This window comes from Arachis hypogaea, chromosome 6 (genome assembly GCF_003086295.3).
Source record: "Arachis hypogaea cultivar Tifrunner chromosome 6, arahy.Tifrunner.gnm2.J5K5, whole genome shotgun sequence".
NCBI lineage: Eukaryota > Viridiplantae > Streptophyta > Magnoliopsida > Fabales > Fabaceae > Arachis > Arachis hypogaea.
In genome coordinates this window covers 80,432,489-80,451,212 of record NC_092041.1, presented here as the reverse complement: position 1 = coordinate 80,451,212, position 18,724 = coordinate 80,432,489, and the positions used below count along the sequence as shown (strand labels likewise).

The following is an 18,724-nucleotide window of genomic DNA, read 5'->3' as shown; positions in this document are numbered from 1 at the left end:
AAAATACTGGTCGATTTATGTTGGTGGAGATGAGTGCATTGTCTTGAATTTGCATGTTTTATTCATTTATCCTTTTGATGGTATAGAGAATGAATTTTTGGTATAAAGTATAATTTAAATGCATAAATATAATTATCTACTTAGTAGTACGTACTAATGTGATTAATTATATTCCTAATTAACTTTAGTTCTCTTTTATATGCTAAAATTCCTAAAATCAACATTATTTTGGTAATGCTCATAGCCATAGCAAGGTAGCAAACAAGAGTTATTATTTACATTTCTTATCATTTCTTGTGTTTCTTACTTTTGAGTCTAACTTTATGCATTTAGTTTTGTATATTCTAAACCACTTCATAAGAAGAAGTTCCACCATTTAGATCACTATGATAGCATCCATTCTTCAAACATGTAATTTTTTATATACTTAACTTTTTTAAGAGCCTAATCTTTGTGAATATTTCTTTTTATATGAGTGTTATTTTGTGATCATAACAATGTTAATCAGTGTAGATCAAACTATCTCAAACCAGAGAGATTTTAGTTTGATGTATGAAGAAAGAAGGAATTTCCAAGAATGGTAAGAAGCATTCTATACGTTGATCAATAGAAATGAGGTGGCAGTAAAAAAAACTTCTTAAAAAATTGTAAGGATACTTTATTTGATTTGCTTCTTTCAACCTTTCTTTCATTATAACACTAGACAGTAGTTGAGACTGTTTTCTTTCAATTATTAAAGCGAAGTTGTTGTGTGATTGAAATTTGAAATTATTTAATAAAGAATAAGAAAAGTGAATTCATAATTGAAGTGGAGGCTATAGGTCATGTTAGACATAAACATCTTATGTGCTTGTTTGGAGGGAGTTAACAGGTATTTATTTTTAGCAAAGTAAATCATTTTAAGTTATTATCTATGCTCTTACAACTCCTGAGTACATAGTATCTATTTCTTTGTATTATCAATAGCATTTTTATTTGTTTTTGTTTCAATATTTAAGCTACTAATGGATGAATATGTGAACAATGGTAACTTAGAGTAATGGATGCATGTTGCCATGGAACAAGGGACACTTACCTGGAAGATCCGCATGCTCGATATGCTCGATATTTACCTGGTAAGTTCAACTTTCTACTCTAAAATATTGATCTTGTTAATTGCTAATACATTTCTATTTTTATTTTTAAATTCTGTCTCTAAATGATTTTGATTGTATCTGATATCTTACTTACTTACATGAAGCAATTGAATTGAAAATTGTTTAGTAGGATATAAGTCTAGCAATATATAATATATTGATTGATGAGGAGTTTAATGATATGTTTTATGTTGTGAAAATGAAAACTCAGCTTTATTGGGTATGCATTTTTACTTTTTTTTTTACATTAAACTATTATTTTAAATAATGTCTTGGAACATTTTTTTTTCATGAATTAAGAGATAACACAATCTTATTTGAATGTTTTTATAGGTACTCCAATGAAGACGTTAGAGATCTAATAATGATGCATTCTGATACTTGATTTTGTAATAGTTTAAACTCATTTAGTTCAGGATATTTGCTTTTCAACATTATTACTTAAATTTCATATTTTTATTAATAAGAATTCTACTTATATGGATATGGCTAATTTTTTTTATTTTATACGATATAATTTTGTACTAAGTAGCATCTTTATTATATATATATATATATATTTTTTAATTTATCTTTTATGATTAGCCACGGAAAAAACCATGGCTAAATAACCCACTAACATTAGCCACGGGCAAAATTGTGGCAAAAAAACCCAGCCCACCAATATTAGCCACGGACAAAATTGTGGCAAAATTATACTTGTTGATTATATTGTTGTCAGTTAGCCACGGTTTAGAGCGTGGCTAAAATAGTGAAAACCGTGGCTATTTAAATGTCTCCACGGGTCACAAAACCGTGGCTAACAGGTCAAAAACCGTGGCTAACTGAAAATGCGTCGCCCTTGTTAGCCACGGATACCCATTCGTTGCTAACGCTTCATTGCCACGGTTTTTCTTGATTTTAGCCACGGTTTTTTCCGTGGCTAATCACCGTGTTTCTGGTAGTGATAGTTGGTATTTTTATTAGGTCAAAACTCAAAAGTGTCAAAATACCCTCTAAATAAACAAAACTATAACCATATAAATAGAGGGGTCAAATTATTACAACACATGAAAAGGCAATGGAACTTGTCATCAATGAAGTAACACAAGAAACTAATAACATGCAAAAATGTTCATCAGTTCTTTTTTCCTGTGTCAATGATCATTGACTTATTCATTCACCTTTGAACGGTAAGAATCATGTTTTGATCCTCCATAGTACAACCACTTTCAAGTACAAAGATTTTTTCTTTTCCCTGTTGTAAATCCTCTTTCCCATTCATCATGACACTACTAATCTCTTCCACAGGCTTGTAAGTGTAAAAGCAAGCAACAATGACATAATAAATGAGATTAATAACTTGCACCACACTAACAAGCAAGTAATAATACTCTAATCTACCCTTATTCAAGTTCCTATTAGGCAACCAATTACTCTCATCATTTCCACTAAACCTATGAACAAAAGATACCATCATAGTGCTACAATAGTTTCCAATAGATATGAATATGGAAAACAAAGCTATGGTGGTGCTTCTCATGCTCTCAGGTGATTGGTCATAGAGAAACTCCAAATGCCCACCAGACATAAACACTTTAACCAAACCATGCAAACAAATTTGGGGTAACAACCAAAACACACTAATTGGAATAATGGCTTTAGGGCTGTCCAACATATTGTACTTTGTAGCAACATTTTTTCTTTTGATTTCAATGAGTGATGAAACTATTGTGGCTATTATGCTGATTCCATACCCTATTCCCATTCTTTGTAGGCATGTGAGGCCAGAAGGATTCTTGGTTAGTCTACTTGCAAAGGGAACAAAATGGTGTTCATATAAAATGACACCAATCATCATTGTCATCACACTGAAAACAAACATGGTGGCCGGTGGGATTTGGAACGAAGAAGTTATGCGGCGATCCATAGACCGCGCTTGTTGAATTAGGAAGTTTTGGTTGGACGACACAGATGCTACGTGCAATATGGTTGATAAACAAATTGGAACCAATCTGAGGATAGATTTTAGCTCTTCTACTCTGTGTACAGTGGCTAGGCTCCATAGTTTTGGTGCCTCTTTTGTGTCTTTGATATTGGACTCTTCTTTTCTCACTGTAGCTGCCTTGTCTAACCATCTGTCGATGAAGCGTATTGAGCAAGATCTTTTAATATCAAGGATCTAATTCAGTTACAAAGACAAAATCATTTACCTGAACTGGTATGTGTGCAAAAGCCTTCCTTGCAAAGAAATAGGTGCATCAAGCTCTTTATTTTCATACAAAAGTTTAGGATCATCTGGAAGGGCCTCTTTCCTCTTCCTTATAGCAGCAACAAGAACTTGCACCAACCTAATCAAACTACACCCTTGTGGTTTAACTTTTCTGTAGAATGATGAGCCCATAACAAAAGCAAATATAGCAATCAACCTTGCAATGGTTGGGATCCCAAGCCCCCAACTCCAACCCATGTTTTCTTGAACATAAACCACAACGGTCAAAGCAGTGAGTGGAGCCAAACCCATGCTAAATGTGTACAAATTGAAGAGATTCCATTTTCTAGATGCCACACCTTTTTTTGTCATGTCAAATTGGTCTCCTAGAAATGGCACAACACAAGGCCTAATGCAGCCTGACCCAAAAGCTATGAGTAGGAGAGACAGATAGAGTGGCCGTAGTTGTGAGGATGTTGCTTCATGGCATGCTGGGGAGTGCATTGATGCTGAAATTGTAATAATGATCAAACCCTGTAACAAGGAGGAGGATATAATGTGCCAAAAGTAGAGTAAGTACTAGAAAAATTTGTCATAATGTCTAAGTTTCATTTTTTATGTCTAAAGTAAAGTAGAGTATCTACTATCCACAATAATGATTCATCACTAGCTATTTTGTAAGAGTTCTCTGAAGCATAGTTATAAAAATCAAAACAGACCCAAAAATTAATGAATTCGACCCCAACTGATCCGATCCCATCCCAGAAACGTTTAAGGACAAGAACAAGTAAGAACCGATCAGAGTTAATGAAAACTGGTGAAAACGGATAAAAAACCGGTCCAATCGAACGGCTCCAGGACAAATTCTAAAATTGATAAAGATGTGGTTTAAACTAGATCTTTCTTATTCTTAGATATTCTTTTACCTTTAAGCTATGCTATTTTTTGTTATTTAATTTTACATACTAATTATTAATTATATGATAAAAATGTACAATAATTTTTTTAAATATACTTTTATTTTTATACTCATTTATATTTAAATTAATTATATTTTTTATTATTCATAATTATTAATATAAATATGATTAAAAATATGGAAAAGTATACGTTACCAAGAGAGAGTCTGCCAACTATTACTAACACGTGATAAATTAGGATTAAACCATGATTAACTTAGATGTGGCTTTATTTAGTAGATGGACTTCATATCCAGCCCAACTCAAATTGGCAGATTTTGGCATATAAAAAGTTGGTAACGTAGCACTACTGTAAAAATATATAAATAAAAAATATTAAATATTTTTATGAATTACGATATAATTTTTTTATGATTATATGATATTTATTAATATTATTTTTTAATAAATACATGTAGTATATAATCATATAATAAATATAAACTAACTAATTAGCTATTAAAATAAAAAATAGTCACTTTAATATAAAAATAAAATTAAAAATTTTTATAATAAAAAATATTAATATTGTATATACTTATTTAATAATAACTGAATTATAATTTGTTGATTATAATTTATTTGTTTTTAAAATGTTAATGAAGATATGTATTTTAAATTTTAATTTTATATTTTTGACTATTTTATATTTTTATTTGTATTAGATCAATTTTGTTGGTTTAACCAATAATTTATCGATTCAACTAAAAAATTAATGAATTAAGTAATTTAACCAGTTGGATCGCGGGTTCAATTTTAACCATTATTCTCTGAAATAGAAAACAGCTAATAACACTATGAAATGTACTTATTCTTCCCAATAATAGGGATCGAATTGTTTAATTATATAATTAAAAGACGACATAAACTATTACCACTATACCTCGTGATGTTTTCGGTTTTGAAGTTATTCAATGTTCAAAGATTTTATTTTATTTTTTTAACATGACAACCGAAAAGCCACTCCAATAAATTGCTACTTTTTGAACTATAGGTCTATGGAATTTTATTTACATCACATTTTTATTTGTTTGTGATTTATATCTTTAGAAAGTTTATTGTTTTGGCCTTTTGGGTCATTATATATACATTTAAGATTGGCAACACTATCAGCATTTGTGGATATTCAACTCACTCCAATTCAGTCAGAGTTTTTAGATTTCAGATACAAGGCAAATTCTATTCAACCAAAAAAAGCTCATAAAAGGACAAATCTATTCCAAAGAAATAATTCTCAAAAACTTAAGAGAATAAAAATTTGTTAGAACCAAAGTGTTAGACTTAAAATCCTATGAAGATCATATTTGGATTTTTTTTTTGGTATGAAACTTGAATATTTTTTTGTCAAAATCATATTTGAATGTGCATTCTCTGTTAAGAAAAAAAAAAGCATATCCGTATTAAATTTGTATTTTTGCTCTAAGCTTTGAGCTCTTTCCTTTTTTTTTTCTCTGGTAAACTTTAGCTCTTTTCGTTGATGGTGGAAGACTAGAGTCGAAGAAAGCTCGTGAATAGCCCATGTTTATAAATAGCAGTTGAGGGCATTTGGGCTAGTTTATCAATCATCCAATACATTCCTGACCAAAATTCATTAAACTAGAACAAACAACCATGCCGGACTAGAGAAAAAAAAATAATTTGTACAAAAATTAAAAATAAAAATGAACTCTCATAGCTTTAAGGATATTTCTATTTTTAAGATTTTATGAAAATAAAATATAATTAGTGAAAATAATAAAATTTTATTTTAATTTTTATTATTTATATTACTTTTTCACAAAAATACTTTTTTTTTTCAAACCAAATAAGCTTTAAACGTTCATGTAATCGAAATTAATATATATCTCTATTGTTATATTATTGCATGACACCCTTAATTTATTATATTTATATTGATGTGCATAAAACCTAAATGCTTAACACTAAATTTAGTAATTTTTACGACTAGAATTTGCTAATCTACACAAGTTCATGAATAGGTTAGCATTAGCCATACTTTGGTTTGGACATAAAAATTACACTCTTTCCTTTACATTAAATTATAACTTTTGGTTAGATCTATAATTTTATGTTAGCCACATTAATTACGAGAGATATACTAATAAAGTAATTAATAATGTAACATAAAATTATTTAACCAAAAAGTATAATTTAATTTAGAAAGAAAGAATACAATTTTTATATAAATCAAAATATGAATATCACTAACTTGTCAACGAGTTATAACTCAAATGGCATAATCTCTCCATACTCACCTAAAAGATTGTAGGTTCAAGTCTCACTATCTTCAGTTAAAAAATAAATAAATAAATATTACTAACTTACTCATAGAGTTGTCTAGGTTTGCAAATTCTTTTACAATTATGATTGAGAGTTGAGATAACAAAAGGGAAGGACATAGTATACTTGTTAGTTTCTTGTATTGACCATTTTTAGGTTAAGTCACTCTTTAAAAAAAATTCATTAAAAAATTAGTATATCATTAAATCAATGTATATAAATTTTCAAAAAATAGAAGATAAATTATCCTTTATAATGTGTAGGCTTAGTTTTAGAAAAGATTCACCATTATATTGTATAGACTTAAATCTAGCTCCTCCACTTTAATTTGCTTTTTAAATAAACCAAATTTTGTGGCATAGTAAAAGAAAAAAAGGAAACATTATTACAGAGAGAGTAGTAAATAAATTAAATGGATTAGAAAGAAAGAAAAGATATACCAGTTCACAGAGAATAGAACCAAGAATGATGGTCCAAAAAGTGCCAGCAAAAGTCTCAGCAATGACAGCTCCAAGAAGAGGAGCGAGGTTAGCTGCTCCGTCAAAGTTAATCAGAGTGTTGGAGGCTGCAACCGTTGCCATATGCAGCTCTTGTGTCAGATAACTCATCAGGTTTGCATTGAATCCAATTGATGCAAATTTGTCACACACTTCATTTGCTATACGTGTTCAATAACGCAAAATGTTATTACATAATCCAATCATTTTATAACTATCATATTATGTCAAATTTTCACATTTCACGCTTTCATTTTCAGTTTATCTGCTTGAGACAAGACTTTACTAGTTGCAATTTGTTTTGAAATAGAATAGTGGTTCTTTCTTATTATAAAGCACTAACAAATTGTGCTCAATCTTTTACTTTTTGGTCCTTATATTACTTTTGTTTCTTATAAGTTTCTGGTCCCTTATTCATTTTTGTCTGATCTCTTATCTTTTTATATTTCGCAATTTCAACTTTTTATGTTTAAATTATTTCAATTAAATCTTTTTTGTTAAATAAATGACGAAAAATTACTGAAGTAATAAGACAATTCACATCATTCACTGCGTGCGCCATGTCAATGTTGTTTGTAAACGCCAATATATATTTTTCATAACTTATTTAATGAAAATCAATTGAAACAACGATTCAAAATACAAGGGACGAAAGTTAGATTGATTACCAAGAATGAAGGGTGCTGTTTTCATTCCTCCGTGTTGATTATGCTTCCTTTCATTATGTTGCTTACGTTTTTGTTCTTCCAGCACCTCATCACTCTTCTCTACCACCATATTTGTTACAAGTATGGAGGCTAGAGAAGAGTAGAGACCACGCGCATTCTCAACCAAAATTTGTTCTTATATATGAAATAATTAATTAATATTATACATCAATACCCCCGAAAAAAAAAATTATTGTTCATGGCTTATGTTGTCGCTTATTACCGCATAAACGTCTTCAGCGAAGGAAATAAATTGACATAATAAAACATTAATAAAACAAACAGTGATAATGAATTGATGACTATGATGCGAATCTCTTGCAACTTGCAAGTGGTGAATCTAACTAGTAATATGATAGGTTAATTGCAACTATAATACTATAGTATCTTAATTTGCCGTTGAGCTGTCACAATTAGCGTTTTTATTTTTTTAATATTAGAATCTTGTGTTGTCTTAAATAATATTAAAAATGGTACATCATTAATATTCCTAAATTTACATCATCAAAAATGACGAAAATATCCTAAAAATAAAAAATATTCGACAAAAAAATCCAACCATTATTAGCAAATATTAAGAGCATCTTCAATATATTATAAAATTTGATTTAAAACTTAATATAAAATTTGTCCTTCCAATAAATAGTCTCATTTCAATAACATTACAATAATAATATAATATTTATTTAATGAGAATTTAATAAATTATACAAATGTTAGTATTTTATTAATTTTTTTTTTAAAATGATATGATATCTTCTTCCTAATACCAATATATCATTTTAAAGATATCCAATCCAAATTTTAATTTTAAATCATTATTATAGAAATCAAAAGTAATACTTAAAATTGATCCTATTGTAATTGTTCTAATATTTACCAAATGTGAATGATAATACAATATTTATAATAATTATGTTATGTGTATATAAAATTAGCTACTAAATCTGTTGTTTCTATAAAATATATATTAAAAATGAGATAAGTAATATTATTTTTTTGTGTAGATAATATTTTTTATTTTTTTATTAATAAAAATAAAATTATTTAATGTTTTTGTCGTCAAAGATTTTTTTTTTAGAATATTTTTATCATTTTATTGTTTCAAAATATTTTTAATCAAGGTTAGAATTTTTCAAATATATACCATTATTTAAATAGTTTACTCTCAAATTTAATTGTGATTAGTTTATGCGGAAGCAGCGAATCTTTCCCAACTTCGTAGCGTCCTTCGACCTCTTGCGCCCTCTTCGAAATAGGAGGAGCTATATCTCCAATCGAACTCTGAATATTCTTCACAATTTTTTGAAAATGCGATTGTACAATAAGGATAGATTCTCAGAATTAATTAACTTAATTAATTAAAGTACTATTACAAGAGTCACAATGAAATAGAAAATAACTCAAATAAGTCATTGTATTGGAAGAAGTTTTATACGTTCTTGAAACTTATTTAATACATATGTTTTATAAAAATAATTATTACATATTAATTTAATTTAATTTTTAAATAATTTTATTAATTTGTTATGCGTAATTTTTAAAGCTATATACCATACCTTAATTATATGTCAGAGTCGACTCAATTTTCGCTAAATATTTTTCATATGATGAATAAAATTGTGTAATATAATACACTAATATAAGACTAAATTGGTATATTTTACAACTATGATGACAGTGAGTCAGATAACACAAATCGTGGATATTGATTTATATATTGTAATTCGATTTTACAAATTACACGGTTTTTGAAATTTAAAAATTAAAATTATAACTGACGATTTTTGGTTATCTTTTTTAGATTTTATCCTATTTTAAATCGTGACCTATGTAATATACCAAAAAAACATCGTGACGTACGATTTATGGTTATTCTTTTAATATTTTATCTTATTTAAAATTGTTAATCACGATTTTTTCTTATCCTAAATATTTCGTATATGAACGTATTACATTAAAACATCATACTATTAACAAAAATTATCAAAAACAGTCTAATATAAAAAAAAAATTAGCCCCCAATTTTACTCGATTTTTATCAAGTTTAAGCTTGGATTCAAATATTAAAAATAGACCAATAATATACTAGGGTCAAGTTTAGATCTTGCCAAAGCCATTTTGATCCAACTTATGTACTGTTTTAATTACAACCACTTTTTTTTTATTTATAATTATTAAAAACTATATTAGAATTTAAAAAATTAGTAACTATATTTATTTATTAAACACACGTTAAATATATTTTTAAAATGTGGTAATATTTGTCCATTGTAGGGATCAGTTACACGACTGAATCGAAGCGAAAGGACAAAAGCGGTTGATGAAGGATGATAAATAATTAAATCATATAATTGATTCGGTGATTATATTCATGCTTTACTACTAGTACTAATTTTTATGAGATGTGACGACAGCAATGTTTTGGGAATAAAAAAATTTAAACTTGCGCCAGCAACAAAAGTCAGATTGTACAGTTTTTTTTTTCTTTTCTCGAAATAAGTTTTATCGTATAGGAAAAATGAAAATATAGCTACTACTATTTTGCAAATATTTAAAATTTAATTAGATGTGACTTCATGACTCAAGGTTCTGCACAAGGGCTAGGTGGTGCATTTGCATTTTGGTAAATTATATGGCACAAGCTGTTTGTGAATATTTATATTATTTTTAATAGAGAACTCATCTCAATTTTTATATATTAATTCACTTGTTATAAAAAAAATTTATATCAATTGTTATATTATAAATAATAAATAAAAATTTAAAATATTTTTTTTATTAGAAAAAACTAATTTTAATGTCTAATAGTCTCACTTAATTAAAATTTATTAAAGTAATATAGTTATTATTTTTTTATAATAATATTATTAAAATTTATAAATTCAAAAATAATTTACTATTAAAAAATATTAATATTCGAAAAAAATAATTTTATATATAACAATAATACACAATATATAAAAAATATTAATATTCGAAAAAAATTAATAACTTAATGGCTAATTTTTTTTATCTAATTTTGAAATGTTAGTTTTGTAACAGTTATTTTCATAAACAACAATGGCATAACAATATTGACTAATTTTAAAAGTTACATTATAAATTAATAAAACATATTATATCACATATGATAATACATAATAAAAATAAAACAAACTACTTAATTCTATGAATACAAAAAACCATTAAGTAAACCACTTACTAATTATTTTCTCACATACAATCTCATGAAGAGGTCGTCATTTTTCATTCATTGTAGATGTGTCAGCGTTAAATATTTTCATATCCATTTCGCATTTTTCTTTTCTTAGCCATCTTTTCCATTTTCCTTTTCTTTGCACTGATCAACATCTCATCTTCTTTCCATTGTCAGTGTTGAATAATATCTTGTTGACGATTTTCAATGTCATCATTATTGAGATTGATAGCATCTAATCCACGAGGGTTGGCAAAATATGAACATTACGAATTTGGACTAGATTGTACCGGAGTCTGAAGGGATGGGTTAGAAGAGCCCCAACACCAGATAAGTCATGTCTCGATACACTGATTGAGTTGGAATCGGTATAGATGTTGGAATAACATTTCCAATAGAGGGGTTAAATATGGATAAAAATGAAAAATGTGGTGAGTGGTCTTAGAGAGTTCAGAGACTATGGTTGCTAAGTCAGATAGGCTCTACTTAGAAGTCTCCATCTGTTGCTGAGAAGAGGGGGATGGTGGTCTGTTGCTGAACCTTGATGTGTGCCTAGAGTGGGTTAGGAATTTTTTTCAAAGTAGAATTGGCGTTGCAAGTATAGTCCCAACGCAACAATCGACCAACATCAAAGTTTAATTCAAGTCAAATATAAACCGAGAGTAATGAAACCTCAGATCGTTCTCCTTAGGAATGCAATTGAAATGTCACACTTTCGGTTGTGAAGAAAAGGGGTTTTTGAATCAAGGAACAAAAGATTAAAGAAATTAAGAAATGAAAGAACTAAGAGATTATCAAAATTAAAATTAATGCAAGTAAAAGGGAAATAAGGTCAAAACTAGTAAAAATGCTATAAATGCATAAAAGAGCCTTGACTTGGGAATGAGGATCTATGGAATCCTATCATCGTCATAACCACAACTATGGTAACTATGATGAGTCAATCTCACTTCGTTAACCCCTAACATCGAGGAGTAGGTCAAGCAAGCATAATTGACCTTAATCCATAAGTCCTAGCTAACTTACCAAATTAATTGGTAAAAAGCTAGTGTCAATGGAAACAAGAGTCAACTAACTACCCAAGAATTGTCACTAAATGTCAGACATTATGACTCTAGTATCCTAGAAACTCAAATCCCAAGCCAAGGTGTGAAAATCTACTCAAAATCTATAATTGACATTTTTCACAAACACCTTGTGGGCATAAAACCAAAACATGAGAAATTGCAAAGGAAAAATGAAAACTATATCCAAACTATTCATAAAATCAACTATAAACGTTCAATCAGGAAAATAGAAATCATAAAACATTAAATTCATCAATCAAAACTTCAAGAAACTAAAATTGCATATATTAATAAAGTAATTTGAACCATAGGAAAATATAACAAGAGTAGTAAAATTAAAGAGAGGATTAAAGAGTACTTACAATAGAGATGAAAAAATCCAAGATCAAAACTTACTATAAAATGCTACAATAGAAATTAACAAAACCCTAGGAGAGACTTTGCTATCTACACTACTCCTACTCCTACTATGTGTTTTCTAATCTAAAAGTGAGCTACCTTGATGTATGATCATTTCCCTTTGATATAGCATCACCAAAGGCTTCAGCAACTCCAAAAATTGGGCCAGGAGAGCCCTAAAATCGCGAGCCACGTGCTTCATTAATGAAGTCACGCTCAGGGACCTGTTCGTACCCACAGAGGGTTGTGCGTATGCACACTTGCTGATTCTACTCTTGTGCGTACGCACAGAGGATTGTGCGTAAACACACTTAGCTGTGTGCTTCTCCTTTATTTTTTCATGTGTTCTCCTTTTGGACATGCTTCCTTCCACTTCTACCAACCTATTCTTGCCTAAATGACCTAAAATCACTCACAAAACATATCACAACATCAAATGGCATAAAAGTGGAATTAAATTGCTTAATTTAAGCACAAAAAATGCACGATTTCAAATTTAAGTCCAATTTAGGAAAAAAACACAAAAGTATGCTATTTTTGTGGTTAAGTGTGAGTTTATGTGATGAAATTCATTCAAATCAAGTCAACAATTATCTTCAAATATGGACTCATCAAACCTATTCTGGGTTCTTCCACCTTGATTATGGTTGAAGCCTTGTTGAAGCTTCTGTTGATCTCTCCATGTAAGTTTAGGATAATTTCTCCATGAAGAATTATAGGTGTTTCCATAGGGTTCTCCCATGTAATTCACCTCTTCCATCTTGGGTTGATCTGGATCATAGGCATCTCCATCATAGGAGGTGTCTTGAGTGCTCCTAGCTGCAGCTTGCCTTTTAGTCAAATGCTGAGAGATCATATTGACCTGTTGGGTCAAGATCTTGTTCTGAGCCAATATGGCATTTAGAGTGTCAACCTCTAGAACTCTTTTCTTCTGCGCTACCCCATTGTTCATAGGGTTCATCTCAGAAGTGTACATGAATTGGTTGTTTGCAACCATTTCAATGAGTTTCTGCGCCTCTGTAGGCGTTTTCTTCAGGTGGAGTGATCCACCAGCAGAATGGTCCAAAGACATTTTGGACATCTCAGATAGACCATCATAGAAGATACCTAGGATAGTCCATTCTGAGAGCATGTCAGGAGGACATCTCTTGATCAGTTGCTTGTATCTTTCCCAAACTTCATAGAGGAATTCACCCTCTTTCTGTCTGAAAGTTTGTACTACCACCCTAAGCTTGCTCATCTTTTGAGGTGGAAAGAACTTGGCCAAGAAAGCATTGACCAACTTTTTCCAATAGTCTAGGCTTTCCTTAGGTTGAGAATCCAACCATATTCTAGCTTTGTCTTTAACAGCAAAAGAAAAAAGCATAAGCCTCTAGACCTCAGGATCCACTCCATTGGTCTTAACATTGTCACATTTGCAAGAATTCAGATAAGAACTGATGTGGATCTTCCAATGAAAGTCTATGGAATTCATAATTCTGTTGCATTAGAGAGACTAACTAAGGCTTAAACTCAAAGTTATTTGCTCTAATGGTAGGTATGGAGATACTTCTTTCATAGATGTTAGAAGTGGGTGCAGTGAAGTCACCAAGAACCTTCCTTGCATCTCCTCCATTATTCTATTCGGCTGCCATATATGTATTTTCAATTTCTTGTTCAAAAATTTTTGTGAGGTCTCTTCCGGAGTGTTGTGCTTTAGCTTGTTGTAAACGCTTTCTCATGGTCCTCTCAGGTTCAGGATCAGGATCAAAGAGAGGTTCTTTATCTCTGTTCCTACTCATAAACAAGAAAAAGAAAGTAAGAAAGAAAAAGAATGGGAGCTCTATGTCAAAGGATAGAGAACACCCTGTGAGATATGAAAAATAAAGAAGAATTAAGATAGAAGAATGAGATGAAGAATTCGAATAAAGGGGGTAAAGAATTCAAAAATTAAGAAGTAAAAAGAGAAACTAGAATTAAAATATTTTTGTTTTTATTTTATTTATTAATTAAATTCAAAAGTAAAAGCTAATTAACTAAAAAGATTTGAAAATTAAATGATAATTTTTGAAAAAGAAGAGAGAGAAAGATATGAGAAATTTTCGAAAATAGAAGAGAGAGGAATTAGTTAGGAAGTTTTGAAAATGATAGAAAGAGAAAACAAGTAACTAATTAAGAAACATTTGAAAATAAGATAAGATAGAAGATTAGAAAAAGATTTGATTTTAAAAAAGTTTTGAATTAAAAAATTGGAAAGAAAAAGTCAACATGATAAGATAAGAATTGAAAAGATTTGAAAAAGATTCGATTTTGAATTTTGAAATTGAAACAAGATAAGATAAAGATTTGAAAAAGATTTGATTTTTGAAAAAGATTTGATTTTGAAATTTGAAATTTGAAAATTTCAATTTTAAAATTGAGTTTTTAAAGTTTGAATTTGAAATAAAATAAGATAAGATTGAGATTTGAAAAAAAAGGTTTGAATTTTAAAATTTAAAAGAAAGATAAGATGGGAAAGAATCAAATTAAAAAATAAGATTTGAAAAGATTTAAAAAGATAAGATTTAAAATTTAAATTTTGACTTTAAGATAAGATAAGATAATGATTTGAAATTAAAATTTAAATTTTGTTTGGAATTATCAAATTTTTTTTAATAAAGATAGAAAAGATATTTTTTTTGAATTAATGAAAAAAGAGAAAAACAACCAAAAGACACCAAACTTAAAATTTTTTAGATCTAAAATGCTAATTTTTTGAAAATTGAAAAGAAAAACACCAAAAGACACCAAACTTAAAAATTTTAAAATCAAATAAATAAAAAAAAGAACAACTTGAATACCAAGAAAGAACACTAAGAACAATTCGAAAATTTTAAAGAAAAAATAAACATACAAAGGACACCAAACTTAAGAATTGACACTAGACTCAAACAAAAGACACTATTTTTGAATTTTTTTAAAAGGAAACAAGAAAGTTCAAAACTTTAACAAGAACAAGATCAAAAGACTCAAGCAAAAGACAAAGATTAATAAAGAAAATAAAAGATTTTGAAAATTTTTTGAAAACAAAACAAAGGACTTAAACAAAATAGTAAAAAGTACCTAATCTAAGCAGCGGGATAATTGTTTGTCAAATCCAAACAATCCCCAGCAACGGCGCCAAAAACTTGGTGCACGAAACTGGCTCTGCACGTTTCGCACAGATAGACCGGCAAGTATACCAGGTCGTCCAAGTAATACCTCAGGTGAGTGAGGATCGATCCCACAAGGATCATTGGTTTGAGCAAGCAATGGTTACCCTGTAGATCTTAGTTAGGCGGATAGAAAATATAGTTTGTCATGAAAAACACATAAAACAGAATAAATAAATAAAACATTATGAAATAGGTGTAAAATTAATGGTATGAGACCAGTTGAGGCTTCGGAGATGCTTTGTCTTTCCGGATTAACTTTTCTTACTGTCTACTTTAATAACTTTCTGATTCATTCAATGGCAGCCGTAAGTGATTAACTCATGTCCTCTCATCAAGTTAACCTCCTCCACAGTAGCAATCCACCATGTTGCAAGTGACTCATGTCCTCTCATCAAGCCACCTCTAGGTTTCTCACTGTAGTAGAAGATAAAGCTCTAAGCAATCTACTCCCCTTCATGATCCTACTCAAGGTGCCACAGACAAGGCAGATCTTCCGAATCAGGAAACATTGCTTCTCAGACTCTAGTCTTAGCACCACAGAGACCTCACTTACCCACGGTCAACGGGATTTCATGTCACATATCCAAAGTTGCCCATGTACTTTATTGGAATCCGCAATACAATCTCTAGTTTTGGTTCAATGCTATCCGGGTCAGGACTCGCACGGAACCCATGTATAACAAGGGTGATTGTTAGGGGTCACTGACGATTGGATTCCTGCTAGTAAAGAATTTCATAAAAGTAATCACGTTGTAAGTATAGTTTCTAAACCAACAGAGAATCCTTTCGTGCAAAAGTTTTGGTTGTCACAAGTAACAAACCCAGTAAAATTTATAAACCGAAGTATTCAAACCTAGGGTCGTCTTCTCAAGGAATTGTAGGGAGGTGTGTTTTATTATTGGTTATGGAAAACAGTATTTTTGGGTTTTTGAAAGGTTGAACAAGAGAAATTAATTATAGGAATTAATAAATCAATAGCTAAGAAAACTCTTGGCAAGGTATGAAAATTAGAAGTCCTATCCTAGTTATCCTTATCAATTGTGATGAGAATTGCTCATTGCTCCCACTTAGTCAACCTCTAACTATGAAGGTAAGTCAAGTGGATAAATCAATATGAATCCTCAAGTCCTAGTCAATTCCCAAAGAAAGACTAGAGTTAGTGGAATTCAAGTCAATTAGCAACTTTCAATTATCAATCAACAAAAGAGTTTGATAACTCAAGAGTCTCTAATTACTCAACCAAAGCCAAGAATATAGAAAGTTAAATAAAAATCATATATCTGAAATACCTCAAATTGCATTAATAAAAGAAATCAAATCTAACATGGAAAAGTTCATAAATTAAATTGGGAAAATAAATAAAAGGAACATTGAATCTGGAAATTGAGAATTAGAAATCCTAATCCTAAAAGAAATCCTAAATCCTAAAACCTAAGAGAGAGGAGAGAGCCTCTCTCTCTAAAAACTACATCTAAACTTAAAATTATGTATATGAGAAGTTGTATCTGTATTGTTGTATGAATTGATGGATTCCCCTACTTTATAGCCTCTAATCTGTGTTTTATGGGACGAAAACTGGGTCAAAAACAGCCCAGAAATCTCTCCCAACAATTTTTGGTACGTACAGGTCAATGCAAAGTCACGCGGAAGCGTCGTCCACGCGTTAGCGTGGATTGGGTTTTTGCCAGGTCACGCGTCTACGTGATCCACGCGGGCGCGTCACATGGCTTCGAAGCAGATATGGCAAATTATATATCGTTGTGAAGTCCCGGACGTTAGCTTTCCAACACAACTAAAACCGCATCATTTGGACCTCTATAGCTCAAGTTATGGTCAATTTAGTACCAAGAGGTCAGGCTGGACAGCTTTAGCAGTTCCTTCAGTTTCTTGTATTCCTTCCACTTTTGCATGCTTTCTTTCCATCCTCTAAGCCATTCTTGCCCTGTAATCTCTGAAAATACTTAACACACATATCAAGGTATCGAATGGTAATAAGAGAGGATTAATATTAGCAAATAGAAGGCCCAAGAAGCATGTTTTCAATCATAGCACAAAATCATAAAGGAAAATGTAAACTCATCCAAATTATATGAATAAGTGAGCAGAGAGTTGATAAAAATCACTCAAATTAGCATAAGATAAACCATAAAATAGTGGTTTATCAACCTCCCCACACTTAACATTAGCATGTCCTCGTGCTAAGTTCAAGGAGATAAAATAAATGAGTAGGAAAATGTAAGACTCATGCAATGCAATGCAATGCAACCTATATATATATATAAATGCGGCTAAGGTAAAGGTGAGGATATATATATGGCTAAGTGAGCTATGAATTAAATCTTTGACTAGTCTAAGCTCTCACCTAACATACACATACTCTATATAACTCTAAAATCATGCCTAGCTACCCAAAATTCCCATTTTTTTCATCTCATACTCATGCATCAACCTTTCTTTTAATTTTTGTCACATATGCATTGATCTTTTTCTTAACTTAACTTAGCATTCGGGCGATTTTGTCCCCTTATTTATTTACTTATTTATTGAATTTTTTTTCTTTTTCTTTTTTCTTTTTCTTTTTTTGTCTCTTTTTTTTTTGAAAATATAAAAGTAAACATAAGATATCAATGCATATGGATTTTTAATTTTTCTGGTCTCATATGAGTAGGTACCCAAATTTCCAATATTTAAATAAAGTAGAAACATAAGACATTTCCTATTAACCCATGTTCCCACAGTTTTCCCACACTTAGTTGATACACAATCTCTATCTTAAGCTAACCAAAGATTCAATTGGGGTGATTACTTGTTTTTCCGCTTAAGGCTAGTGATGTGGTAAAATATAGAACAAATGGGAGTTAAAAAGGCTCAAAGTGGCTAACAAAGGTAAATGAAAGGGTAGGCTATTTGGGATAAGTAAGCAAAAGCAAATAATAGCCTCAATCATATGCAAGCATGTAACACATTAAACATTGGACATATAGACTGGAACAAAATATAGATTACAATCATAGAGAAGGAAACACATAAGAATAAAATATTATGGTTAAATAATGTAACCATATAACTAGGCTCAAAATCTCACGGGTTGTGTGTTCTTAGCTATAAACCATATT

At 30.0% G+C, this 18,724-nt stretch overlaps 1 protein-coding gene across 1 annotated transcript; it reads right to left on the bottom strand.

The window, feature by feature from the left end:
- Positions 1–2,136: 2,136 nt before the first annotated feature.
- On the bottom strand, positions 2,137–7,891 carry LOC112696766 (protein NRT1/ PTR FAMILY 3.1). The gene is made up of 4 exons (XM_025749627.3): positions 7,732–7,891; positions 7,007–7,224; positions 3,329–3,861; positions 2,137–3,253 (listed from the first exon to the last, which is right to left on the bottom strand). Exons 1-4 carry the CDS (start codon positions 7,838–7,840, stop codon positions 2,296–2,298), a joined length of 1,818 nt encoding a protein of 605 aa, XP_025605412.1. The 5' UTR covers positions 7,841–7,891; the 3' UTR covers positions 2,137–2,295.
- Positions 7,892–18,724: the final 10,833 nt, after the last annotated feature.

What these genes read in the sequence shown, in the direction of transcription:
- LOC112696766 (XM_025749627.3), bottom strand. Translation starts at nt 7,840, where the DNA reads ATGGTGGTAGAGAAGAGTGATGAGGTGCTGGAAGAACAAAAACGTAAG. An exon ending in AACAGCACCCTTCATTCTTG is followed by an intron (nt 7,225 to 7,731) that starts GTAATCAATCTA and finishes GAACACGTATAG; the next exon opens with CAAATGAAGTGTGTGACAAA. An exon ending in TTGCACACATACCAGTTCAG is followed by an intron (nt 3,254 to 3,328) that starts GTAAATGATTTT and finishes CTTCATCGACAG; the next exon opens with ATGGTTAGACAAGGCAGCTA.